This window comes from Heterodontus francisci, chromosome 2 (genome assembly GCF_036365525.1).
Source record: "Heterodontus francisci isolate sHetFra1 chromosome 2, sHetFra1.hap1, whole genome shotgun sequence".
Classification (NCBI taxonomy): Eukaryota; Metazoa; Chordata; class Chondrichthyes; order Heterodontiformes; family Heterodontidae; genus Heterodontus; species Heterodontus francisci.
In genome coordinates this window covers 207,848,810-207,875,491 of record NC_090372.1, presented here as the reverse complement: position 1 = coordinate 207,875,491, position 26,682 = coordinate 207,848,810, and the positions used below count along the sequence as shown (strand labels likewise).

The 26,682-nt window shown below is 44.9% G+C and overlaps 1 protein-coding gene across 1 annotated transcript in view; it reads left to right on the top strand.

Moving 5' to 3' along the window:
- Positions 1-26,682, top strand: part of obscnb (obscurin, cytoskeletal calmodulin and titin-interacting RhoGEF b) — an 868,128-nt gene that overhangs the window by 44,587 nt on the left and 796,859 nt on the right. Inside the window, exons 9-12 of the mRNA XM_068053434.1 lie at positions 4,347-4,652; positions 9,327-9,593; positions 16,936-17,211; positions 25,391-25,564. Coding sequence (XP_067909535.1) covers positions 4,347-4,652; positions 9,327-9,593; positions 16,936-17,211; positions 25,391-25,564 — 1,023 coding nt within the window. The remainder of the gene's footprint in view (positions 1-4,346; positions 4,653-9,326; positions 9,594-16,935; positions 17,212-25,390; positions 25,565-26,682) is intronic.

Here is a 26,682-nt window from a genome sequence, read left to right as displayed (position 1 = left end):
TCCTCAATGTGAAGACAGGGCTTCATCTCCACAAGGACTGTGTGGTGGTCACTCCTACCAATACGGTCATGGACAGATGCATCTGCGACAGGTAGATTGGTGAGGATGAGGCCAAGTAGGTTTTTCCCTCTTGTTTGTTCCCTTATCACCTGCTGCAGACTCAGTCTAGCAGCTATGTCCTTTAGGACTTGTCCAGATAGGTCAGTAGTGGTGCTACCGAGCCACTCTTGGTGATGGACATTGAAGTCCCCCACCCAGAGTACATTCTGGGAACAGAGAAGATGGTAAAAGAGGGGGGGGGGGTGTGGCATTGTTAATCAAGGAGAGTATTACAGCGGCAGAAAGGACGTTTGAGGACTCGTCTACTGAGGTAGTATGGGCCGAGGTTAGAAACAGGAGAGGAGAGGTCACCCTGTTGGGAGTTTTCTATAGACCTCCGAATAGTTCCAGAGATGTAGAGGAAAGGATAGCGAAGATGATTCTCGACAGGAGCGAGAGTAACTGGGTAGTTGTTATGGGGGACTTTAACTTTCCAAATATTGACTGGAAATACTATAGTTCAAGTACTTTAGATGGGTCAGTTTTTGTCCAGTGTGTGCAGGAGAGTTTTCTGACACAGTATGTAGACAGGCCAACCAGGGGCGATGCCACATTGGATTTGGTACTGGGTAATGAACCCGGCCAGGTGTTAGATTTAGATGTAGGTGAGCACTTTGGTGATAGTGATCACAATTCGGTTAGGTTTACCTTAGCGATGGGCAGGGACAGGTATATACCGCAGGGCAAGAATTATAGCTGGGGGAAAGGAAATTATGATGCGATTAGGCAAGATTTAGGATGCGTAGGATGGGGAAAGAAACTGCAGGGGATGGGCACAATCGAAATGTGGAGCTTATTCAAGGAGCAGGACACAATGGACTCCTGCTATGAGATCCAAGATATTTTGAGAGCCAGGCCTCAGTTAGGTGCAGCTGTTAGCTTTGGATGCCAAATGGTTGCCTTGCTACAGAATGCCTGTTGAGGGAGGGTGTAAAATTGGTCGGCCTCCTAAGCTGGCAGCAGGCCCAAGTTATTCGGGGGGGTCCTGGGCCAATGAAACTTCAGCTATTTTCTGAGTGGCCTTCATCAGTCCCTTTAAGGCAGTGGTCACCAACACGTTGATCGGCAGCTACTAGTAGCTTGCCAAAGGTCTCTGAGTAGCTCGCCAGTGGTGTCTGGAGCATGCACTGTGCGGGTGCTGGAGCTGGACAGAGACGGTTGTGTTGGATCTGTAGCGAGTGAAAAACTGCCGAGTGCAGGAGAGGAATGGAGTTGGCGGGTGGACGGGAAGGAATGGAGCCGGCAGGTGGGCGGGAAGGAATGGAGCCGGCAGGTGGGCTGGGAGACTTCCCCATAAATACCCAGTGTAGTCCTCAAACACTCCCAATAAGAATAAAAGTAAAATACTGCAGAGGAAAGGTCACAGACCTGAAAAGTTAACTCTGTTTCTCTCACCACAATGCTGCCTGACCTGCTGAATATTTTGCAGCACTTTCTCTTTTTATTTCAGAATTCCAGCATCCACAGTATTTAGCTTTTGTCTTATTGCAGGCGTTGCTCACAGAACTGTGTTGAGAAACACAGCTGGTTTGAGTGGGGTGGGTGTTGGATGCAGAATTCGGTCCCTGGCCTCCTGTGTAGGTTTTCTTTGTTGCATCTGTTTGAGCTGGAATGCAGATGGAGGAAAAGCTACTGGGTTTAACCCCAGTTGGGCCCAACAAATTCCAATGCAAGACTGTCAAGGAAGGTAGATTCCAGGAGAGATGCCGTTGCTAAACGGACACCAACCACTGAATGTAGACAGCTTCTTGGCTTCTGGACACTGGCAAGTACTGTGATTTCTTGACCAGCTTGCAAGCAGTGTCAAGTATCACATTGAAATAAAGTTCAGAGCAGTCTTCCTTCATATTCAATATAATTCTATAATGTAATTATAATAGCTACATATTTAGTTTGCATTTATCTATCCATATTTATTCAATATATGTTTAAGTTGCTTATGATATTTTTCGTTTATCAGAAGTAGCTCTCATTAAAGAAAAGGTTGGAGACCCCTGCTTTAAGGACTGCTGACAAGGCTACTCAATACCAATTTAAGTGGGCAGAGACAGCACACACGCTGCCTGTTAGTTTATCAAAATTGGAAATGGGGTCTTATGTACATAGGAACTTACGAATTAGGAGTAGGCCACTCGACCCCTTGAGCTTGCTTCGCTATAAATAAGTTCATGGCTGAACTGATTACTCCACATTTCTTCCTACCCCCTACAACCTTCCACCCCCTTGCTTATCAAGAATCTATCTACCTCTGCCTTAAAAATATTCAAAGACTCTGCTTCCACTGCCTTTTGAGGAAGAGAATTCCAAAGACACTGAACCCTCTGAGAGAAAAGATTTCTCCTTATCTGTGTCTTAAATGGGCGACCCCGTATCTTTAAACTGTGTTGCCTAGTTCAAGATTCTTCCACAAGGGGAAACATCTTTTCCACATCCACCCTGTCAAGACCCCTCAGGATCTTATATGTTTCAATCAAGTCGTCTCTTACTCTTCTAAATTCCAGCGGATACACGCCTCGCCTGTCCAATCTTTTCTCATAAGACAGCCCACCCATTCCAGGTATTAGTCTACTGAACCTTCTCTGTACTGCCTCCAACGCATTTACATCCTTCCTTAAATAAGGAGACCAGTGCTGTACACAGTACTTCAGATGTGGTCTCACCAATGCCCTGTATAACTGAAGAATAACTTCCCTACTTTTGCATTCAATTCCCCTCGCGATAAGTGATAACATTCTATTAGCTTTCCTAATAACGTGCTGTACCTGCATACTAACCTTTTGCGATTCATGCAATAGGACATCCAGATTCCTCAGCATCTCAGAGCTCTGCAATCTCTTACCATTTAGATAATATGCTTTTTTATTCTTCCTGCCAAAGTGGACAATTTCATGCTTCTCACATTATACTCCATTTGTCAGGTCTTTGTCCAGTCACTTAACCTATCTATATCCCTTTGTAGCCTCCTTATGTCTTCTTCACAGCTTACTTTCCTACCTATCTTTGTGTCATCAACAAATTTAGCAACCATACCTTCGGTCCCTTCTTCTAAATCATTTATATAAATTGTAAAATGTTGAGGCCGCAGCACAGATCCCTGTGGCACACCACTCGTTAAATCTTGCCAACCGGAAAATGACCCATTTATGCCTACTCTCTGTTTCCTGTTAGCTAACCAATCTACTATCCATGCCAAGATGTTACCCCCTACATCATGAGCTTTTATTTTCTGCAATAACCTTTGATGTGGCACCTTATCAAATGCATTCTGGAAATCTAAGTACAATACATCCACTGGTTCCCCTTCATCTACAGCACATGTAACTCACTCAAAGAACTCCAATAAATTGGTTAAACATGATTTCCCTTTCACAAAACCATGTTGACTTTGCCTGATTACCTTGAATTTTTCTAAATGTCCTGCTATAATATCTTTAATAAGAGCTTCTAACATTTTCCCACGACAGATGTTAAGCTAACTGGCCTGTAGTTTCTTGCTTTCTGTACCCTTCCCTTTTTGAATAAAGGAGTTGCATTGGCTATTTTCCAATCTAACGGAACCTTCCCTGAATCTAGGGAGTTTTGGAAAATTAAAACCAACGCATCAACTATCTACAAGCCACTTCTTTTAACAATAAGAAATGCTGGAAATACTCATCAGGTCTGGCAGCATTGTGGAGAGAGAAGCAGAGTTAACGTTTCAGGTCAGTGACCCTTCTTCAGAACTATCAAATATTAGAAATGTAAAAGGTTATAAGCAAGTAAAGCAGGGGTGGGGCAAGAGATAACAAAGGAGAAGGTGTAAATAGGACAGGGTCACAGAATAGCTGACCAGAAGGTTGACCTCTTGTTATCTCTTGCCCCACCCCCGCTTTACTTGCTTATAACCTTTTACATTTCTAATATTTGCTAGTTCTGAAGAAGGGTCACAGACCTGAAACGTCAACTTTGCTTCTCTCTCCACAGATGTTGCCAGACCTGCTGATTATTTCCAGCATTTCTTGTTTTTATTTCAAATTACTTATGTTGGGATCTCCATTATTTGTGTTCTGATTTATATAGAAAACCATAATAAACAACTTCAAAAAAAAGCTAACTTTCCAAGGTAGAAATTTATTGCAATAGTTTTGATTTGAGGATTTCTGTACAATCTAAAACATTTCAACAGTGACTACCTATTTTTTCAAGCTTTATCTAAAATCCTGGGTTTCTAGAGTCCTGTCAGACCATATTTTTGTATTTTTCTCTAGCTCCCCGGAAAGTTCCACCACATCCCCCAGTCAACCCTGTGGTGAAAGAGAAAACAGAAACATCTGTCACTTTCGCTTGGTCTCTGCCTCAAGATGTACCACCTACCCCTGTGACAGGGTACATAGTAGAAAAAAAGCAAGTTGGAAGCAATACCTGGACAAGGTGCCATGCCACAGGCAAGATAGTGGCACAAGAGTTCACAGTGAGTGGCTTGTCAGAAGGAGCTAATTATCAATTTAGAATTAGTTCTGTCAATAACTTTACCCAGAGCACATACTTAGAAGTCCCAGGAACATTTCATATTGGTGAGTAAAAATGTTTTGACAAAAATTTTAAGTAGTGTTTTTCTCTTTCTCCATGTATCTTTTATTTGTCTTCTCATTGTTTATTGGGCATTTATTTCTGCTCTTATCTCTGTCCTTGACTTTAGTTTTGTTCTATTGGTTGGCATATTTTGCAGCAGGTAACTACTAAAATTAACTTTTGCCAGTTAAAAATACCAAAGCTCTCAGGTGTTAAAATTATCCTGGGATTCATATGGCTAAAGGTCAGGATGATTTGCCTCCGGCATTGGCCCACTTGCCTCGTTTCCATCCCATCACAGAATCCAACTGTGTTTTGAACAATTCTTATGTTTTGGCCTCTACTACCCTATATGGAAAAGCATTCTGAAAATTGTCATATTGTTCCTCCTAATAACTGTTTGAAAAATGCATTTCATTCATTTCCATCTTTTTCCTTAGTTCCTGCTTTCCTGTTTTACTATGAAGCGATAGCCTGAGCTACCTTTATTTAATCAATTTCAGGAGGCCATTTGAACAGATCCTTCTTAACAGCCTTCTTTTTAGAATTTAAAGCTTAAGTGTCTTTAATCTTTTCTCATGTATAGTAAGCACACCCCGGTCCCTTTTAATGCAAACTTTTTCCAGGGCTGGATTTTATATGCCCGGCGCCAGGGTCAGCAGCGGGCTTGGAACGTGTTGGCCGTCCCGCATGAGACCTGCGCTGATGCGATTACACGGTGGGCGGCATTTTACATATTCACAGCGGCTGCTCCCCCAATCACGTGGTGAGGGCGGCATCGGCGATGCCGTTCGCAGCGTCACCTGTTGAAGGAGCAGGTGCTGGCGCCATTTTTAAAAGGCTGCCAGCCCTGCAAACAGTACAGCAGAATGCAGAGTTCACCCCTTTCCCCCATTCCACCCATCAGAGTGCAGAGTTCACCCTTTCCCCCTTCACCCATGAGAGTGCAGAATTCACCCCTTCCCTCCCTACCCACCAGAGTGCAGAATTCACCCCTTACCTCTTACCCACCAGAGTGTAGAGTTCACCCCTTCCCCACCTCGGTGGCGCCAGCTTTCTCTGGATGGGAAAGTAAGGGCATATGAGTGCCGCTCATTGCGCTGAGGATTGGGAACTGAAGGTAAGATTGCTGCGGTTTATATTTTAATTCATGCAAATATGTTATTTAAGTATGCTAAGTCGGGTCCCGTCACAGAGCGGCGTAAGGGCTGCCATGGAGCTAACCCGCCGCTGGGAAGATCAGGCCCGCCAATCCAGGCATCGGGTTCTGTGGCGGCCACTGCTGCTCTGATTTTCTGGCCCCCCTCCACCCCCCCACCACCATGGATCCCAATGTTGGGCTGGAAACAAAATCCAGCCCCCCAGTGTGTCACCACTCAAAAAATATTCTGCTTTTTTATTTTCCTACCAATATGGATAACTTCACACTTTTCCACGTTATGTTCCAGCTGCATATTCTTATCCACTGATTTAACCTGTCTATTTCCCTTTGCAGTCTCTTTATGTCCTCCTCACTGCTTACTTTCCCACCTAACTTTATATCATTATCAAATTTGAATACATTACATTCTTTCCCCTTATCTATGCCATTGATGGAGATTGTTAATGACTGAGGCCTAAGTCCTAATCCTTGCGGTACCACTAGTTGAAGCCTGTCAACCCGAAAATGACGCATTAAATCCTACTGTCTGTTTTCTGTCTGTTAACTAATCCTCAGTACATGTTACCATATTACCCCCAATCCCATGAGCTCTAATTTTGTGTAATAACTTTGAATGTTTTTTGGAAATCAAAACACTACATGCACTGGTTCCCCCTTATCTATCCTACTAGTTACAACCTAAAAAACTCATAACAGATTTGTCAAACACAATTTTCCTTTTACAAATTTGTGTTACTCTGCCCAATTATGCTTTTCTAAGTACCCCGCTACCACGACCCTAATAATAGATTCTAGCATTTCCCTACTACTGAAGTCAGGCTAACTGGCCTATAGTTCTGATGAAAGGTTATTTATCTGAAATGTTTATGCTGTTTCTTTCTCCACAGATGCTGTCAGACCTGCTTAACATTTCCAGTATTTTCTGTTTTTATTTTAGATTTCCAGCATCTGCAATATTTTGCATTTGTATTAGTGGCCGAATATTTCTCTGTTTTCTCCCTTACTCGCTTTTTGAATATGTGGTTTATGTTTGCTACCTTCTGGATCACTGGGACCGTTCTACAATCTAGGGAATTATGAAAGATCAAAACTAATGCACCTACTAGGCTGGATTTTACCAACCCCCCGACATTGTTACCTGTGGCGGGGGTGGAGGGAGCGTGCCTGAAGATGGGTCTGGAAGAAGCCCGCCACGGACCTTTGACGCCAGGAGGGCCCAGTCCGATCCTCCAAGCAGTGGCAAGGCTCTGTGGCGACAACCCCCCCCCACCCGGTGCTGGGTGACTGGACCTAGATTTAAATATTTAAATTAATAAAATGAATACATTTAAATGGACTTACCTGCAATCTTGAGGGGCCGCTGCGATGTGCAGCGTGGCGGCTGGCACTCCCGCGCCTTCAATTCCTTCTCTGAGGAAAGGCGGCGCGACACTGGTGGGGAGGGGGGAGGAGTGAAGAATTACAGTGCGGTGTGGGGGGCTGGTGGGGATAAAGGTCAAATAAATGTAGTGGGTGTTGGGGATGGTGGGAAGTGGTGAACTTCAAACTTTCTGCAGTCTGGGTCAGGGGGGTGGGGAAGATCAGATTTAAAAGGCAAATGTTTTTGGGGGGGGAAGGGCAAATAGTTAATGTGATTGTTATGGGGGTGGGAAAGGGACATTAGAGATTTATTGGATACATTTTTGGGAGATATTCCATTAAAAATTTAAATGTGACGGCAGGGCTGGTAGCCCTTCAAAAATGGCGCCAGCACTTGTTCAGGTAGCTGACGCCATTGCCGGGGACGGACAGCCTACCCTTCTGCATGTGATTGGGAGCGGGCGGGCTGATCCGGCTATTTAAATGAGCCAGCACGCGGGAGATCATGGTGGCTCTTAGACTTGTGGCCTGCATGGGTGGGCCGCCATTTTTTGAGCTCGTAGCCGAGATCGGCGGCGGGCTGTTAAAATCTAACCCGCGGGGTCTTCTTGCCCCATTTTTTAAAATCCTAGGATGTAGACCGTCAGGTTCAGGGGATTTGTCATCTTGTGGCCCCATTAATTTCTCCAGTACTATTACTTTACTAATACAAATTTCTTTAAGTTTCTGATTCTCACTAGAGCCTTAAGCTGGGGGGAGCGGGGTGGTGGTGGTGCTGGTGGGCCAACTTGGTCTATGCCACTAGAGCAGAAACAGGCTCCTGGCGAATCCGCAGCCAATTTTTTCACCACATTTGATCTTTTCACTCCATTTTTACAGAACAATGATTCAAATTCCTTTTGGGGACTTATTTATAGTCTCACAGTTGCTTTTACTTGTTTTGAAATAAAAAATCTTTGCAATATTTGCTAATTTAATAGAAAATAAAAACTGGTGCTGTGAAGAATCCTTGAGCTTTATCCATTCTTTCCTGATGATTGCATTGTTCACTCATCAGTTTTCTTCAGATTGCATGTTCTTGGTGCTTTAAATCTCTCTTGTGGCGTGATGGAGAAAGCACAAGATCCTGATCTCCTTCGTGTGCTTCAGTGATATAATCAAAGTCTTGGGGAAGATTTTTAACTTCAAATTAAGGGAAATGGAAATTGAGTGATTTTTAAAATGGACAGCCAGTCTATAATACTAGATTACTGCCCAGGTAGCAAGTTGGAAATCTACTCTCATTCTTTGATTTCTTAACTTGTCTTGCACATCGAAGCAACAGCTGCAATTCTGAACCTAGAAATTGAGCCGTGTTCACGAGGGAGTGTCATTCCATCAGGGGTGGGGAGTGGATTGGAAAATGTGGAAGAATCCAGACATGCCAGAGTCCCTCTCATTTTTCTCTGCTTAGTAATTTTTTTCTAGGAAGTTGGAAAGGACAAACCTCCTACTGCTCCTCCCTTAAAACATGGCAGCGATTTTGGGGCATTTCTGGGGATGCTTGCAGGCTGTTCTGGAAATCCCACCAAAGATGCTTCTGATATTTTCATTGATGCCTACATGTGTTGAGAGCAGGTGTAGATCATTTTGGGCTGATATGAGAGAGATTAATTGTTGTTGGATTGTGTACTTGAAAATATTAGAGTTATCAATTGATTCAAAGGTGCTGCATCAAGTCTTTGGCTCGACTGACCTGTGGGACTTCCCTTCTGTTTATGTTGTGTGGGTGGTCCACTCACTCCTGTTAATGTCTATAATCCTGTCCCAGATGACTGACCATTTAAAAAATAAATTACTGAAGTGACATGAAGGATTTGGCCTTTTCTCTGAAGATATTTAAACATTGCAAAATTAATGGTAAGGAATGCCAGTAACAAAATAATTTCATATTATGTTCTGAAGGGAAAATTCATTGAAACATTGATTGAGACAAAATAGAACCAGGAAAGTTATCAAATCATGATACCGTATAGGATTTGAACATGTAGCATTATAGATTATCAATAATATCCATAGTTTATTATTTGATCCTTCAGCTTGAGTTCTCAGTAAAACAAGCTAAACTTGTTTGAATGTCATAGCTAACACTAAATTGCATGTTTTGTTCTGACAGAACCTCGAGCTTCCATTGAGAAACCTTTGCAAGATGTTGAAGCTTCAGCAGGTGAAGATGCCACTTTCTTTATTGAACTATCTACAATTGCTCCTGGGATGTGGTTCATAAATGAAAAAGCACTACAAAACAGTGAGAAATACATAATACAGAGAACTAAAAATACACACACATTAATAATTAAACAAGTAAGGTCATTGGACAATGACACTGAAGTGAAATTTGTAGCTAGCAATGCTGAAAGCACTGCTAAATTAAGAGTGAAAGGTGAGTAAATGGTTGCTCTTGATCTTTGGTTGTTTATTAAATTCTGTTATTGTTTCCTCAAGAAATATTTTTCCTTAATCAATTTTCAGCCTAATTTAAGGATGTAGAGATTTTTGTGCATATATGCAGGTCCTGACAGTTTCAGTATACTATGCTACCATTATGAGCAGAGACTACTTGGGAAGTATATAAATCCTCTAGTGTTCTGGAGTGGTAACAGTAAGATACAGTATTCCATTTGTGCGCTGTAGAAATGCACAAATGATAGGCTAGTATCTACATTAGGAGTTGTATCAATAGCATACTGAATGAAGCAACTAACAGGATACTTGTGCAGTTTGAAAAAGGTTTCTCTATCTACCTCAGACAACCAAACAAATGTTAGTGAAAATGGCACTCCACAGAAAGTGAGGGTGGGATTGCTACATTTTTGGATTTTTGCTTCAGCTGTTTTCCTGATGTTCAGTGCTACTCAAAGGTGAAACTTTATCCCTACAAACAGAACTGTGCTTTTATCGTCACATTTTCTAGCTAATTGTAGTGAGCCCAGTGGTTGAACAAAAGCCTTTGTCACTGTACTTGGCTTATATCATGTTTTTAAAAATTTGTTCTCGATCTACAAATCACCGACAAGGTCGACATTTATTGGCTATCCCTAAGTGGCTCTGAGAAGGTGATGATGGGCTGCCTTCTTAAACTACTAATTCTTTGTCATAATTTTCTTGACTTTAGAGTGTGATAAACTATAGAATAGGCCTCCTTGGTTGACCAGGGCGTTAGAGATGATGATGAAACAAAAAAAAGGGTGTATTTCAGGTGAACTCATCAGGTGAGAACCAGGCCAAATACAATAGGTTGAGAAGGGAGATGAAGAGGAAAATAAGATTGGCAAAAACAGAATATGAAAATAGAATGGCAGTCAACATAAAAGGGAACCAAAAGATCATCTACCGGCATGTAAATAGTAAGCGAGTAGTAAGACGAGGAATGGGCCGACTAGGGACAGAGAGGGTAATATATGCTTAGAGGCGCAGGACAAGGCTAATATACTTAATGAGTACTTTGTATCAGTGTTTATTAAGGAAATGGAGGCTGACAAAATATCAGTAGAAGCAGTGAGAGTAGAGGCAATGGATAGGATAAAAATTGAGAGAAGGTACTAAAAAGGTTGGCTATACTTAGGGTAAGTAAGTCACCTGGTTTGGATGGCTTGCATCCCAGGTTGTTAAAGGAAGTGGGGGTTGTGATAGTGGAAGGGCTTGCCAAAATCTTCCAATCTTCTCTGGATATGGGGAAGGTGCCAGAGGATTGGAGAGTGACAAAACTGACACCCTTATTGAAGAAAGGGTGTAAGGACAGTCATAGCAACTACAGGCCAGTTAGTTTAACATCAGTAGTCAGTAAGGTATTGGAAACTATAATCAGGGAAAATATCAACGGACACTTAGGGAGATTTGAGTTAATTAAGGATAGTTAGTATGGATTTGTAAAAGGCAGATCATGCTTGACAAATCTAATTGCATTTTTTGATGAAGTAGCAGAGAAAGTTGTTGAAGGGAATGCGGTGGATGTTGCTTATATGGATTTTAAGAAAGCATTTTTTTGATTCATTCATGGGATGTGGGTGTCGCTGGCTAGGCCAGCATTTATTGCCCATTCCTAATTGCCCTCTAGAAGGTGGTGGTGAGCTGCCTTCTTGAACCGCTGCAGTCCATGTGAGGTAGGTGCACCCACAGTGCTGTTAGGAAGGGAGTTCCAGGATTTTGACCCAGCGGCAGTGAAGGAACAGTGATATAGTTCCAAGTCAGGATGGTGTGTGACTTGGAGGGGAACTTGCAGGTGGTGGTGTTCCCATACATTTGCTGCCCTTTACCTTCTAGTTGGTAGAGGTCGCGGTTTTAGAAGATGCTGTCCAAGGAGCCTTGATGCGTTGCTGCAAAGCATCTTTTAGATGGTACACACTTTTGCCACTGTGCGTCAGTGGTGGAGAGAGTGAATGTTTGTGGATGGGGTGCCAATCAAGCGGGTTGCTTTGTCCTGGATGGTGTTGAGCTTCTTGAGTGTTGTTGGAGCTGCACCCATCCAGGCTAGTGGAGAATATTCCATCACACTCCTGACTTGTGCCTTATAGATGGTGGACAGGCTTTGGGGAGTCAGGAGGTGAGTTACTTGCTGCAGGATTCTTAGCCTCTGACCTGCTCTTGTCGTCACAGTATTTATATGGTTACTCCAGTTCAGTTTCTGGTCAATGGTAACCCCTAGAATGTTGATGTTGGGGGATTCAGCAATCATAATGCCATTGAATTTTAAGGGGAGATTGTGAGATTCTCTCTTGTTTGAGATGGTCATTGCCTGGCACTTGTGTGACGCGAATGTTACAAGCCACTTATCAGCCCAAGCTTGGATATTGCCCAGGTCCTGCTGCATTTCTACACGGACTGCTTCAGTATCTGAGGAGTCGGGTATCGTGTGGAACATTGTGTAATCATCAGTGAACATTCCCACTTCTGATCTTATGATTGAAGGAAGGTCATTGATGAAGCAGCTGAAGATGATTGGGCCTAGGACACTGCCCTGAGGCACTCCTGCAGTGATGTCATGGAGCTCAGATGATTGACCTCCAACAACTAAATCATCTTCCTTTGCGCTAGGTGTGACTCCAACCAGCGGAGAGTTTTCCCCCGATTCTCATTGACTCTAGTTTGCTGAGGCTCCTTGATGCCATACTCGATCAAATGCTGCCTTGATGTCAAGGGCAGTCCTCTCACCTCACCTGTTGTGTTCACCTCTTTTGTCCATGTTTGAACCAAGGCTGTAATGAGGTCAGGAGCTGAGTGGCCCTGGCGGAACCCAAACTGAGCGTCACTGAGCAGGTTATTGCTAAGCAAGTGCCGCTGGATTGCACTGTCGATGACTCCTTCCATCACTTTGCTGATGATCAAGAGTAGACTTCTCATTTGGCCTCCTTGTCTCAAGAGACAATGGGTACGTGCCTAGAGGTGGTCAGTGCTTTGTGGAGCAGCGCTTGGCTATAAAGGCCAATTCTAGAGTGACAGACTCTTCCACAGGCGCTGCAGATAAAATTGGTTGTCGGGGCTGTTACAGAGTTGGCTCTCTCCTTGCACCTCTGTCTTTTTTCCTGCCAACTGCTAAGTCTCTTCGACTCGCCACTCTTTAGCCCCGCCTTTATGGCTGTCTGCCAGCTCTGGTGATCACTGGCAACTGACTCCCACGACTTGTGGTCAGTGTCACAGGACTTCATGTCACGTATGCAGATGTCTTTAAAGCGGAGACATGGATGGCCAGTGGGTCAGATACCAGTGACGAGCTCGCTGTACAATGCGCCCTTGGGGATTCTGCCATCTTCCATGCGGCTCACATGGCCAAGCCATCTCAAGTGCCGCTGGCTCAGTAGGTTGTATATGCTGGGGATGTTGGCCGCCTCGAGGACTTCTGCGTTGGAGATACGGTACTGCCACCTGATGCTAAGAATACTCCGGAGGCAGCGAAGATGGAATGAGTTGAGACGTCGCTCTTGGCTGACATACGTTGTCCAGGCCTCGCTGCAGAAGAGCAAGGTACTGAGGACAGAGGCTTGAAACACTCGGACTTTTGTGTTCCGTGTCAGTGTGCCATTTTCCCACACCCTCTTGGCCAGTCTGGAAATAGCAGCAGATGCCTTTCCCATGTGCTTGTTGATTTCTGCATCGAGAGACAGGTTGCTGGTGATAGTTGAGCCTAGGTAGGTGAACTCTTGAACCACTTCCAGAGTGTGGTCGCCGATATTGATGGATGGAGCATTTCTGACATCCTGTCCCATGATGTTCGTTTTTTTGAGGCTGATGGTTAGGCCAAATTCGTTGCAGGCAGCCGCAATCCTGTCGATGAGTCTCTGCAGACACTCTTCTGTGTGAGATGTTAGTGCAACATCGTCAGCAAAGAGGAGTTCCCTGATGAGGACATTCCGTACTTTGGTCTTCGCTCTCAGACGGGCAAGGTTGAACAACCTGCCATCTGATCTTGCATGGAGGAAAATTCCTTCTTCTGAAGTCTTGAATGCATGTGAGAGCAGCAGTGAGAAGAAGATCCCAAACAGTGTAGGTCCGAGAACGCAGCCCTGTTTCACGCCACTCAGGATAGGAAAGGGGTCTGATGAGATACCGCTATGCTGAATTGTGCCTTTCATATTGTCATGGAATGAGGTGATGATACTTAGTAGCTTTGGTGGACGTCCGATCTTTTCTAGTAGTCTGAAGAGACCACGTCTGCTGACGAGGTCAAAAGCTTTGGTGAGATCAATGAAGGCAACGTAGAGGGGCATTTGTTGTTCGCGGCATTTCTCCTGTAGCTGGCGAAGGGAGAACAGCATGTCAATGGTGGATCTCTCTGCTCAAAAGCCACACTGTGCCTTAGGGTAGACACACTGAACCAGCTTCTGGAGTCTGTTTAAAAGGACTCGAGTGAAGGCTTTCTCCACTATGCTGAGCAGGGAGATTCCACGTTAGTTGTTGCAGTCACCGCGGTCACCCTTGTTTTTATCAAGAGTAGACTGATGGAGCGGTAATTAGCCAGGTTGGACTTTTCCTGTTTATTGTGTACAGGACATACCTGGGCAATTTTCCACATTGCCGAGTGGATGCCAGTGTTGTAGCTGTACTAGAACAGCTTGGCTTGGAGCGTGGCAAGTTCTGGTGCACAGGTCTCCAGTACTGTTGCCGAAATATTGTCAGGGCCCATAGCCTTTGCAGTATCCAGTGCCTTCAGTCGTTTCTTGATATCACGTGGAGTGAATTGAATTGGCTGAGGTCTGGCATCTGTGATGCTGGGGACTTCAGAAGGAGCTGTGATGGATCATCCACTCGGCATTTTTGGCTGAAGATTGTTGCGAATGCTTCAGCCTTATCTTTCACACTGATGTGCTGGGCTCTCCCATCATTGAGGATGGGGATATTTGTGGAGCCTCCTCCTCCTGTTAGTTGAGAAGTTGTCCGCCACCTTTCACGGCTGGATGTGTCAGGACTGCAGAGCTTAGATCTGATCCGTTGGTTATGGGATCGCTTAGCTCTGTATCGCATGCTACTTACGCGGTTTGGCATGCAAGTAGTCCTGTGTTGTAGCTTCACCAGGTTGACACCTCACTTTGAGATATGCCTGGTGCTGCTCCTGGCATGCCCTCCTGCACTCTTCATTGAACCAGGGTTGGTCTCCTGGCTTGATGGTAACAGTAGAAATGGGGATATGCTGGGCCGTGAGGTTACAGATTGTGGTTGAGTACAATTCTGCTGCTGCTGAAGACCCATAGCGCCTCGTGGATGCCCAGTTTTGCATTGCTAGATCTGTTTGAAATCTATCCTATTTAGCATGGTTTGATAAGGTACCACATAAAAGGCTGGTTAAGAAAATTGAAGCTCATGAAATAAGAGGGTCAGTGTCCAATTGGATAAAAATTGGCTTATGGGCAGAAAACAAGAAGTCGTAGTAAATGGCTGCTTGTCAGCTGGAGGATGGTAGACAGTGGTGTTCCCCAAGGGTCAGTGTTGGGACCACTGCTTTTTTTGATATATATAAATGACTTGTATCTTGGAATACAGAGTAGAATCCCAGAATTTGCTGATGACACCCCAAACTTGGAGGTGCGACAAACGGTGAGGATGATTATGAACCGCTTGCAACAGGATATAGATAGGCTCGCAGAATGGACAGAGAGGTGGCAGATGGAATTTAATACAGATGAATGTGAAGTGATGCATTTTGGCAGAATGAATAGGGAGAAGCACTAAGGAATGTGGAGGAACAGAGTGACCTGGGGGTGCATGTGCATCGATCTTTGAAGGTGGTAGGACATATTGAGCGAGTGGTTAGTAAAGCATATGGATCTTGGGCTTCATAAATAGAGGCATTGAGTGCAAAAGCAGGGAAGTTATACTGAACGTTTTTAAAGCTCTGGAGAGGCCCCAACTGGAGTATTGCATCCAGTTCTGGTTGCCATACTTCAGGAAACATGTGAGGGTACAGAGGAGATTTACCAGAATGATTGCAGGGATGGAGAATTATAGTTACCAGGTTAGGTTGGAAAAGCTGAGTTTGTTCTCCTTGGAACAAAGAAGATTGAGGGGAGATGTAATAGAAGTGTAAATGATTATAACAGGCTTAGGTAAGTTAGACAAGGAAAAACTGTTTCCATTAACAAATGATACAAGGACTAGGGGACACAGATTGAAAGTTTTAGACAAAAGTTGCAGGGGGAATATGAGGAAGCACTTTTTTACGCAGCGGTTGCTGTTGACCTGGAACTCGCTGCTCATAGGGGTGGTGGAAGTGAAAATGATCAATGGCTTCAGGAGGAAGTCGGATGGCCACCTGAGAGAAATAGAATTGCAGGGTTATGGGGATTGAGCCAGGAATGGGACAGCATAGCTCTGTGGAGAGCTGGCATGGACCCAATGGGCCGAATGGCCTCCTTCAGTGCCATTAATGGCTCGATGACTATGACTGTATGGAACCATAGAAGTTTACAGAATAAAAGGTGGCTATTTGGCCCATCTGTTTGTGCCAGCTCTTTGCTAGAGCAATCCAAATCATAATCCCTGCCTTGCTTTCACTGTGTGTATGTAGCCTTCTAACTTTCTCTGTTTCAAATATTTATCCAATTTTCCCTTTACAGAAGTAATGGTCTCTGCTTTAACTGCCTGTGGCAAAGCACCTTTGAAAAAAAATCTCCAAATCTGTCTCTTGAGTGATAATTTTAAAGTGATTACCTCTTGTCATTAACCTCCCATTCAGATGAAATAGTCTTCCTATTCTCTCTGTCAAAACTCTTCATAATTTTAAAAATCTCTATTCATAATCTTCTCTGCCCCAGTGAAAATAGGTCCAGTGTCTGAAGTCCCTCCTCACTCCTCCAGTTTCCATCCCAGGCATCATCCTGGTGAAACTAGATTCAATGCTGTTTATGGCTTTAATGTCCTTTCAATAATGGGGTGCTGAAAACTAAATGCAGCACTAACTGTGACCTAACCAATGTTATGCATATATTTATAATTGCTTTTTTAACTATTATGTTCTAATCTCCTATTTGTAATGCCCCATATTTCATTGACTTTTTTATGACTTTATATATCCAGTTAGCTTTGAACTGGGAACTAATTTAATTCCTGGAGATAAATTTAAAGGCTTGAGTTGACTCTGGTTATGGTTGGTTGTAGAACAGCATTGGCCGTCAGGGAAGAAGTTGCCTTTGCACATTGTTAGAGAATGGAATGGGGCATGGAGAAGTCTAAAACAGAAAATAAATGTGAACAGATAAAAAATAAAGGATGTACTTTTTTAACAGCATTGCCAGTGGCGCCAGTGAATTTCAGAAACAAGTCAGCAGAAAAGGAGATTGTTTCTGTTTCACTGAAAGATACAGCTCAGTTTGTTGCTGAGATTTCCGATCGAGCTGCAAACGTAACATGGACAAAAGATGGCAAGGAGATCAAGTCTAGCAAGAAGTATGAATTTCAAACTTTGGATCAATGCCGTATCTTGAAGGTCAACAACATAACTCTAGAAGATGCTGGAATTTACGAATGTGTTTGTGATGGCAATAAAATGTCATTTCATCTCTCTGTTAAGGGTATGTATGATGCTAAGTATTTATCAGTAAATGTGCATGGTCATCTAAAACTTGGAGTTTCATTTCAGTTAAACTAAGGTTAAAATATTGTACAATGTAAAATTAATTATTTTTTTATTATCTTCATTTAAAAGATATCATCATTAGTCTGGGCAAATCTGTTTAAACTGTTAATTTCAGCAAGCCCACCTCCACTAGAGCTGCCAAAAGCACTGGGGCAGTGGTGGCATAGTAGTAATAACATTGGACTAGTAATCTAGATAACTTAATGCTCTGAGGTTATCAGTTTAAATCCCACCACAGCAGATGGGAAAATTTGAATTAAATTCTAATGACGAGTCAAATGATGACCATGTTAATTGTTTAAAAACCCATCTGGTTAATCAGTGCCCTTTAGGGAAGGAAATCTGCTGGTCTGGCTTACACATGACTCCAGACCCACAGCAATGTGGTTGACTCTTAAATGCCCCTAGCTCAGTTGTACTGAAGTCCTAACAAGTGTAACAAAGCTTTTTCATGCAGCGAGTCGTTAAGATCTGGAATGCACTGCCTGAGAACGTGATGGAGGCAGGTTCAATTGAAGCATTCAAAAGGGGATTATACAGTTATATGAAAAGGAAGGATGGTGAAGGTTTATGGGGAGGAGGCAGGGGAAGGGAACTGAGGGAATTGCTCTTGCGGAGAGCTGGTGCAGACATGATGGACCAAATGGCCTCCTTCTGCACTGTAACGATTCTATGAAAAGGAATGAATCCGGCATTGACTGAGGCACCGGAAACGACAGCGGCAAACCCAGCCCTGTCGACCCTGCAGAGTCCTCCTTACTAACAACTGGGGGCTTGTACTAAAATAGGGAGAGCTGTCCCACAGTTTGACATAGTCATACTCACGGAATCATACCTTGCAGACAATGTCCCTGACACCACCATCACTATCCTTGGGTGTGTCCTGTTCCAACAGCAGAACAGACCCGCCAGAGGTGGCGGCACAGTGGTATACAGTTGGGAGGGAGTTGCCCTGGGAGTCCTCAACATTGACTCTGGACCCCGTGAAGTCTCATGGCATCAGGTCAAACATGGGCAAGGAAACATCCTGCTGATTACCACCTACCGCGCCCCCCCGCCCCCCCCCCTAGGCTGATGAACCAATGCTTCTCCATGTTGAACACCAATTGGAAGAAGCAATAAGGGTAGCAAGGGCACAAAATGTACTCTGGTGGGGGACTTCAATGTCCATCGCCAACAGTGTCTCGGTAGCACCACTGCTGGCTGAGTCCTAAAGGACATAGCTGCTAGACTGGGTTTGTAGCAGGTGGTGAGGGAACCAACAAGAGGGAAAATCTACTTGACCTCATCCTCACCAATCTACCTGTCACAGATGTATCTGTGCCTGACAGTATACAGTAAATAGCATTACACAGTAAATGGCAGAACCCTTAAGAGTATTGACAGGCAGAGAGATCTGGGCGTACAGGTCCACAGGTCACTGAAAGTGGCAACGCAGGTGGATAAGGTAGTCAAGAAGGCATACGGCATGCTTGCCTTCATCGGTCGGGGCATAGAGTATAAAAATTGGCAAGTCATGCTGCAGCTGTACAGAACTTTATTTAGGCCACACTTAGAATATTGCGTGCAATTCTGGTTGCCACACTACCAGAAGGACGTGGAGGCTTTGGAGAGAGTACAGAAGAGGTTTACCAGGATGTTGCCTGGTTTGGAGGGCATTAGCTATGAGAAGAGGTTGGATAAACTCGGATTGTTTTCACTGGAACGACGGAGGTGGAGGGGCGACATGATAGAGGTTTACAAAGTTATGAGTGGCATGGACAGAGTGGATAGTCAGAAGCTTTTTCCCAGGGTGGAAGAGTCAGTTACTAGGGGACATAGGTTTAAGGTGAGAGGGGCAAAGTTTAGAGGGGATGTGCGAGGCAAATTCTTTACACAGAGGGTGGTGAGTGCCTGGAACTTGCTGCCGGGGGAGGTGGTGGAAGCAGGTACGATAGCGACGTTTAAGAGGCATCTTGACAAATACATGAATAGGATGGGAATAGAGGGATACGGTCCCTGGAAGTGCAGAAGGTTTTAGTTTAGACAGGCATCAAGATTGGAGCAGGCTTGGAGGGCCGAATGGCCTGTTCCTGTGCTGTACTGTTTTTTGTTCTTTGTTCTTGTTCTTTGTATTGGTAGTAGTGACCAACACACAGTCCTTGTGCCGAAGTCCTGTCTTCACATTGAGGATACCCACCATCCTGTTGTGTGGCACTACCACCGTGCTAAATGGGATAGATTTCGAACAGATCTAGCAACTCAAAACTGGGCATCCATGAAGTGCTGTGGGGCATCAGCAGCAGCAGAATTGTATTCAACCACAATCTTTAACTTCATGGCCCGGCATATAACCCACTCTGCCATTACCATCAAGCCGAGGGAACAACCCTGGTTCAATGAAGAGTAGCAGAGTACAGGAGAGCATGCCAGGAGCAGCACCAGGCTCACTGAAAAATGAGGTGTCAGCCTGGTGAAGCTGCAACCCGGGACTACTTGCATGCCAAACCGTGGAAGCAGCATGTGATCGACAGTGCTAAGCAATCCCACAACCAACAGATCAGATCCAAGCTCTGCGGTCCTGCCACATCCAGTTGTGAATGGTGATGGACATTTAAACAACTATCAGGAGGAGGAGGCTCCACAGATATCCCCATCCTCAATGATGGGGGAGTCCAGCACATCAGTGCAAAGGACAAGGCTGAAGCATTTGCATCCATCTTCAGCTAGAAGTGCCGAGTGGATGATCCATCTCTGCCTCCTTCTGAGGTCCCCAGGATCATAGATGCCAGTCTTCAGCCAATCCGATTCACTCTGCGCGATATCAAGAAATGACTGAAGGCACTGGATACTGCAAAGGCTGTGGGACCCGACAACATTCTGGTAATATTACTGAAGAGTTGTGCTCCAGATCTAGCCGTGCCCCTAGCCAAGCTGTTCCAGTACAGTTACAACTTTGGCACCTACCCGACAATGTGGAAAAGCAGGACAAATCCAACCCGGCCAATTACTGCCCGATCAGTCTACTCTCCATCATCAGCAAAGTGATGGAAGGCTTCGTTGAAAGTGCTATCATGCGTCACTTGCTCAGCAATAACCTGCTCAGTGACGCTCAGTTTGGGCTCCGCCAGGGCCACTGTGCTCCTGACTTCATTTCAGCCTTTGTCCAAACATGGACACAAGAGCTAAACTCCAGAGGTGAGGTGAGAGTGACTGCCCTTGACATCAAGGCAGCATTTGACCGAGTATGGCATCAAGGAGCCCCAGCAAAACTGGAGTCAATGGGAATCAGGGGGAAGACTCTCTGCTGGTTGGAGTCATACCTAGCACAAAGGAAGATGGTTGTGGTTGTTGGAGGTTAAGCATCTCAGTCTCAGGACTACAAGAGCAGTTCAGAGGCTGGGAATTATGTGGCAAGTAACTCCCCAGTACCTGTCCACCATCTACAAGGCACAAGTCCGGAGTGTGATGGAATACTCTCCACTTGCCTGAATGGGTGCAGCTCCAACAACACTCAAGAAGCTCAACACCATCCAGGACAAAGCAGCCCGCTTGTTTGGCACCCCATCCGCCGCCTTCAACTTTCACTCTCTTCGCCACCAACACACAGTGGCAGCAGTGTGTACCATCTACAAGATGCACTGCAGCAACTCACCAAGGCACCTTTAACAGCATCTTCCAAACCCGCGACCTCTACCATCTGGAAGGACAAGGGCATTCTGAAGGGGGAGGGTGTGAACAGTCAGAGGTCGTGGTTCACATTGGTACCAACGACATAGTTAGAAAGAGGGATGAGGTCCTGCAACAGGAATTTAGGTAGCGAGGTAGCAGATTAAAAAGCTGGACCTCAAAGGTTGTAATCTCTGGATTCCTCCTGGTGCCCCGCGCTAGTGAGTATAGGATAGGAGGATAGAGCAGATGAATGTGTGGCTGAAGACATGGTGTAGGAGGGAGGGCTTTAGTTTCCTGGATCACTAGGTCTGTTTCTGCCGAAGGTGGGACCTGTACAAGTCGGATGGGTTGCACCTGAACCAGCACGGGACCAGTGTCCTTACTGAGAGGTTTGCTAGTGCTGTTTGGGGGTTTAGTGTTTAAACTAATTTGGCAGGCTGTTGGGATACAGAGTTGAGGTACAGTAGGGGTGATGCACAGCCTAATATAGAAGAGAAATTAAGTCAGTCTGGAAGGCAGAGCAAATATAGACCTGCTAAGGCACAAGCGAATAATGAGAGGCTGGATTGCATCTATTTTAACGCAAGGAGTCTTACAAGTAAGGCGGATGAATTGAGGGCGTTGATTAACACATGGGAATATGATATTATTGCGATCACAGAGACATGGTTGAGGGAAGGGCAGGACTGGCAGTTCAATATTCAGGCGTGACGGGAAGCGGGGGTGTAAAAGAGGAGGTGGCATTGCACTATTGATCAAGGAGTCAATTACTTAGGGTGGCACAGTGGCGCAGTGGTTAGCACCGCAGCCTCACAGCTCCAGGGACCCGGGTTCGATTCTGGGTACTGCCTGTGCGGAGTTTGCAAGTTCTCCCTGTGACCGCGTGGGTTTTCGCCGGGTGCTCCGGTTTCCTCCCACAGCCAAAGACTTGCAGGGGATAGGTAAATTGGCCATTGGGCCGAAGGGCCAGTTTCAGTGCTGTATCTCTAAAAAAAAAATACTGCAGTAAGGAGGGATGATATCTTAGAAGGTTCCTCAAATGATGCCATATGGGTAGAACTTAAAAACAAAAAGGGGGCAATCACTAGTCAGCGAGAGATGGAGGAGCAGATATGTAGGCAAATCTCTAATAATAGTAGGGGATTTCAACTTTCCCAATATTAACTGGGATAGTCTTAGTGCAAAAGGCTTAAAGGAGGTGGAATTGTTAAAGTGCATACAGGAGAGCTTTTTGAGCCAGCACGTAGAAAGTCCTACAAAAGAAGGGGCGGTACTGGACCTAATCCTAGGGAATGAAGCCAGACAAGTGGTAGAAGTGTCAGTGATGGAACATTTCGGGGATAGTGACCATAACTGTAAGATTTAAGGTAGTTATGGAAAAGGACAAAGATGGACCGGAAATAAAGGTACTTTTTTGGGGGATGGCTGATTTCAATATGATAAAACGGGATCTGGCCAAAGTGGACCTGGAGCAGTTACTTGTAGGAAAGACTACATCAGACCAGTGAGAGTCATTCAAAAAGGAAATAGTGAGAGTTCAGGGCCAACATGTTCCCGTAAAGCTGAAGTGTAGGACCAACAGTCCAGAGAACCCTGGATGTCAAGGGATATAGAGGATTGGATAAGGAAAAAAATGAGCGCTGAAAACTGTGGAGGCTGTAGAGGAGTATAGAAAGTGTAGTCGGGTACTTAAAAGAAGTAATTAGGAGAGCGAAGAGGGGGCATGAAAAAACACTGACCAGCAAGATAAAGAAAAATCCCAAGGCATTTAATAAGTATATTAAGGGCAAGAGGATAACCAGGGAAAGAGTAGGGCCCATTAGGGACCAAAGTGGCAATCTGTGTATGGGGCCGGAGGACGTAGGTGAGGTTTTAAATGATTACTTTTCATCGGTGTTCTCTGTGGAGAAGGACGATGTAGGTGTAGAGATCAGGGAGGGGTATTGTGATATCTTTGAACAAATAAGCATGGAAAGGGAGGAGGTATTAGTGTTTTTAGCGGCCTTACAAGTGGATAAATCCCCAGGACTAGTTGTTATGTGAGGCAAAGGAGGAGATAGCAGGGGCTCTGACACAAATTTTCAAATCCTCTCTGGCCACAGAAGAGGTGCCCGAAGACTGGAGGACAGCGAATGTGGTGCCATTATTCAAGAAGGGTAGTAGGGATAAACCAGGTAATTATAGGCCAGTGAGTCTAACATCAGTGGTAGGGAAACTATTGGAAAACATTTTGAGGGACAGGATTAATCTCCACTTGGAGAGGCAGGGATTAATCAAGGATAGTCAGCATGGCTTTGTCGGGGGAGATCATGTCTAACAAACATAATTGAATTTTTCGAGGAGGTGACTCGATGTGTAGATGAGGGTAAAGCAGTTGATGTAGTCTACAAGGACTTCAGTAAGGCCTTTGATAAGGTCCTGCATTGGAGATTGGTTAAGAAGGTAAGAGTCCATGGGATCCAGGGCAATTTGGCAAACTGGATCCAAAATTGGCTTAGTGGCAGGAGGCAGAGGGTGATGGTCAAGGGTTGTTTTTGCCATTGGCAGCTTGTGATGTGTGGTGTACCGCAGGGAGTGGTGCTGGGACGTTTGCTGCTTGTATACGTTAATGATTTAGACGTGAATATAGGAGGTATGTTCAGTAAGTTGGCAGATGACTGGAAAATTGGTGGTGTCATAAATAGTGAGGAGGAAAGCCTTAGATTACAGGGTGAGATAGATGGGCTGGTAAGATATGAGGAGAAGTGGCAAATGGAATTTAATGCTGAGAAGTGTGAGGTGATGCATTTTGGGAGGACTAACAAGGCAAGAGAATGTACAATGGATGGTAGGACCCTGGGAAGTATAGAGGGTCAGAGGGACCTTGGTGTACTTGTCCATGGATCACTGAAGGCAGCAGCACAGGTAGATAAGGTGAGTCGGAAGGCATATGGGATACTTGCCTTTATCAGCCAAAGCATAGAATATAAGAGCAGGGAGGTTATGATGGAGCTGTATAAAATACTAGTTAGGCCACAGCTGGAGTACTGTGTACAGTTCTGATCGCCACACTATAGGAAGGATGTGATTGCATTGGAGAGGGTGCAGAGGAGATCCACCAGGATGTTTCCTAGGCTGGAGCATTTCAGCTATGAAGAGAGACTGAAAAGACTAGGGTTGTTTTCCTTAAAGCAGAGAAGGCTGAGGGGGGACATGATTGAGGTATACAAAATTATGAGGGGCATAGATAAGGTAGATAGGAAGGAACCATTTCCCTTAGTGGAGGGGCCAATAACCCGGGGGCATAGATTTAAGGTAAGGGCCAGGAGGTTTAGAGGGAATTTGAGGAATAATGTTTTCACCCAGAGGGCGGTTGGAATCTGGAACACACTGCCTAAAGGGGTGGTAGAGCAGGAACCCTCACAACATTTAAAAAGTATTTAGATGAGCACTTGAAACTCCATAGCATACAAGACTACGGGCCAAGTGTTGGAAAATGGGATTAGAATAGATAGGTGCTTGATGGCTGGCACGGACACAATGGGGTGAAGGGCTTGTTTCTGTGCTGTATAACTCTATGACTCTATGGCAGCAGATGCTTGGGAACACCACCACCTGCGAGTTCCTGTCCAAGCCGCCCATCATCCTGACTTGGAGTTATGTCGTCGTTCCTTTACTGTCCTGGGTCAAAGTCCTGGAATTCCCTTCCTAATAGCACTGTGGGTGCACCTACACCCCAAGGACTGCAGCGGTTCAAGAAGGAAACCCATCACCACCTTCTCGAGGGCAATTTGGGATGGGCAATAAATGGCGGCCTAGCCAGCGACACCCACAGCCCATGAGCGAATATAAAAAATAATTAGGATTAGGAAATAAAACAGATTATTAACATATTGAAGCATAAAGAGCTGTATTTGTTTTGAAGAGTGACTTATGCCAAATTGGATTACATTTTTAAAGCTAAATGAGTGAGTCAGTCTTAATGAGTGAGGGGGTGGCAGGTTGGGGAAAACAGTGGCATCGTGGTAATGTCACTAGGCTAGTAATCCAGAGGCCCAGGCTAATATGCCGGGCTACTGGTTAAAATCTCAGCACAACAGCTGGTGGAATTTAAATTCAATTGATTAATACGTTCAGTTAAATAATTTTAAAGATGCCTGGAATGGTGCAATAAAACCATCATCGATTGCCATAAAAACCCACCTGGTTCATTATGTCCTTTAGGGAAGGAAATCTGCTGTCCTTACCTGGTCTGGCCAACATGTAACTCCAGACCCACAGCAACGTAGTTACCTCTAAACTGCCTTCTGAAATGGCCAAGCAAGGTACTCCGTTCAAGGGCAATAGGGATGGGCAATAAATGCTGGCCTGCCAGTGATGCTCAAATCCCATGGAAGAATAAAAACAACTAAGCAGCTTTGCACATACCATTGTAGTTACCTTAGTTTACTAAACTGAATTAAGCTATGGGGTTGTATTTTAAGAGCTCGATGCTGAAAAAGACGTTGGATGCAAAACTCTGCGGCCCGCACGCATGGGGCCCACGTCGCGGAGCCGTCGCGATTCCAAACACAGTGGCTCATTACTTTGTCCTGGGAGGCTGACCCCACCCGATGATGTGGAGGGGGCGGGCGAGCCGTCGGCAACAACAGCATCCGGTGCCAATGTGCAGGTGCCAGCGTCACTTTTGAAGGGCTTAGAGCCTTAACTGAGCATTTAAACTTTAAAGGAAAAGTTAAGTTAAAGATTATAAAAATGAATAAAATAACCTTTCCATGCACTCTGTCACCCCCCCCAATGGCATAACACTTCATTCCTGCCCTTTTCCTCCCTGGAATACCTACCTTTAAAATTTGACCTTTCCCTTGCTCCCCCCCCCCCCAAATTTTGGAACCTTTGTCCTTTAGCCCTTCCCATCTCCCCGCACACCCCCCCAACACAGAGTAAAACACCTCTCCCTTCCCCACAGGTGTCGCGCACCGTTTCCCCGAACAGGGATTCGAAAGTGCAGCTTTGCCAGCTGCCAGAATGAAGATACCAACCTGCTGGCAGAATTGCTGGGGCGTGCATGATAAGTAGTCATTCAGATATTTTAATGAGGGTCTTGTTGCTGAGCAGCGGGGTAACCACCATGAGGCCTCGTCGCTGCTGCCGAGATAGGTACGAGGCCTGTCGGAGTTGGTGGCAGGCCTCCTCTGTTCCTATCGTTATTGAACCCCCCCCCACCCCCCCGACCGTTCCCAGCATCGGAGATGCTTTAAAATCCAGCCCATGACCTCTGAAATTGAATGGGTATAGACTGTCCAATATTTTGACAAAATTTTATTTCTTAAAGCCACATTGAAGATTTGATTTTTTTTGTAGAAAGCAAGTTCCCTTCCACCACCTCCCCCCTCCCCAATTCTTCCTCTCTCATCCTCTCCTCTCATTGAAGCAATGATTATTGCGATGCTGGACTGGGCTATGGTTTCACAAGTATCTGCAATCTTTCATGTACTTGCCCATTCTTTGCCATTCTTTGTGTGTGAACCCAGACAGTGAATGCCAGTGGGCTACTCAAATGTGAGAAATGCTAAGGTCAAGACCAGTCCTATTCCTGTTTGACATACCCACATACAATATCCAACAAGACTCACGAGCAATCAGGAGGAAGAATCCTCTCTAATTGTATTTCCTTCCTCAAATCAGAGGCTTTTTTTTCATTGCTGTGGCTAAAATGACCTAATTTGCCAGAAATCAAACCTGCAAGCTTCTAGTTAAATAGCTTAATATTACA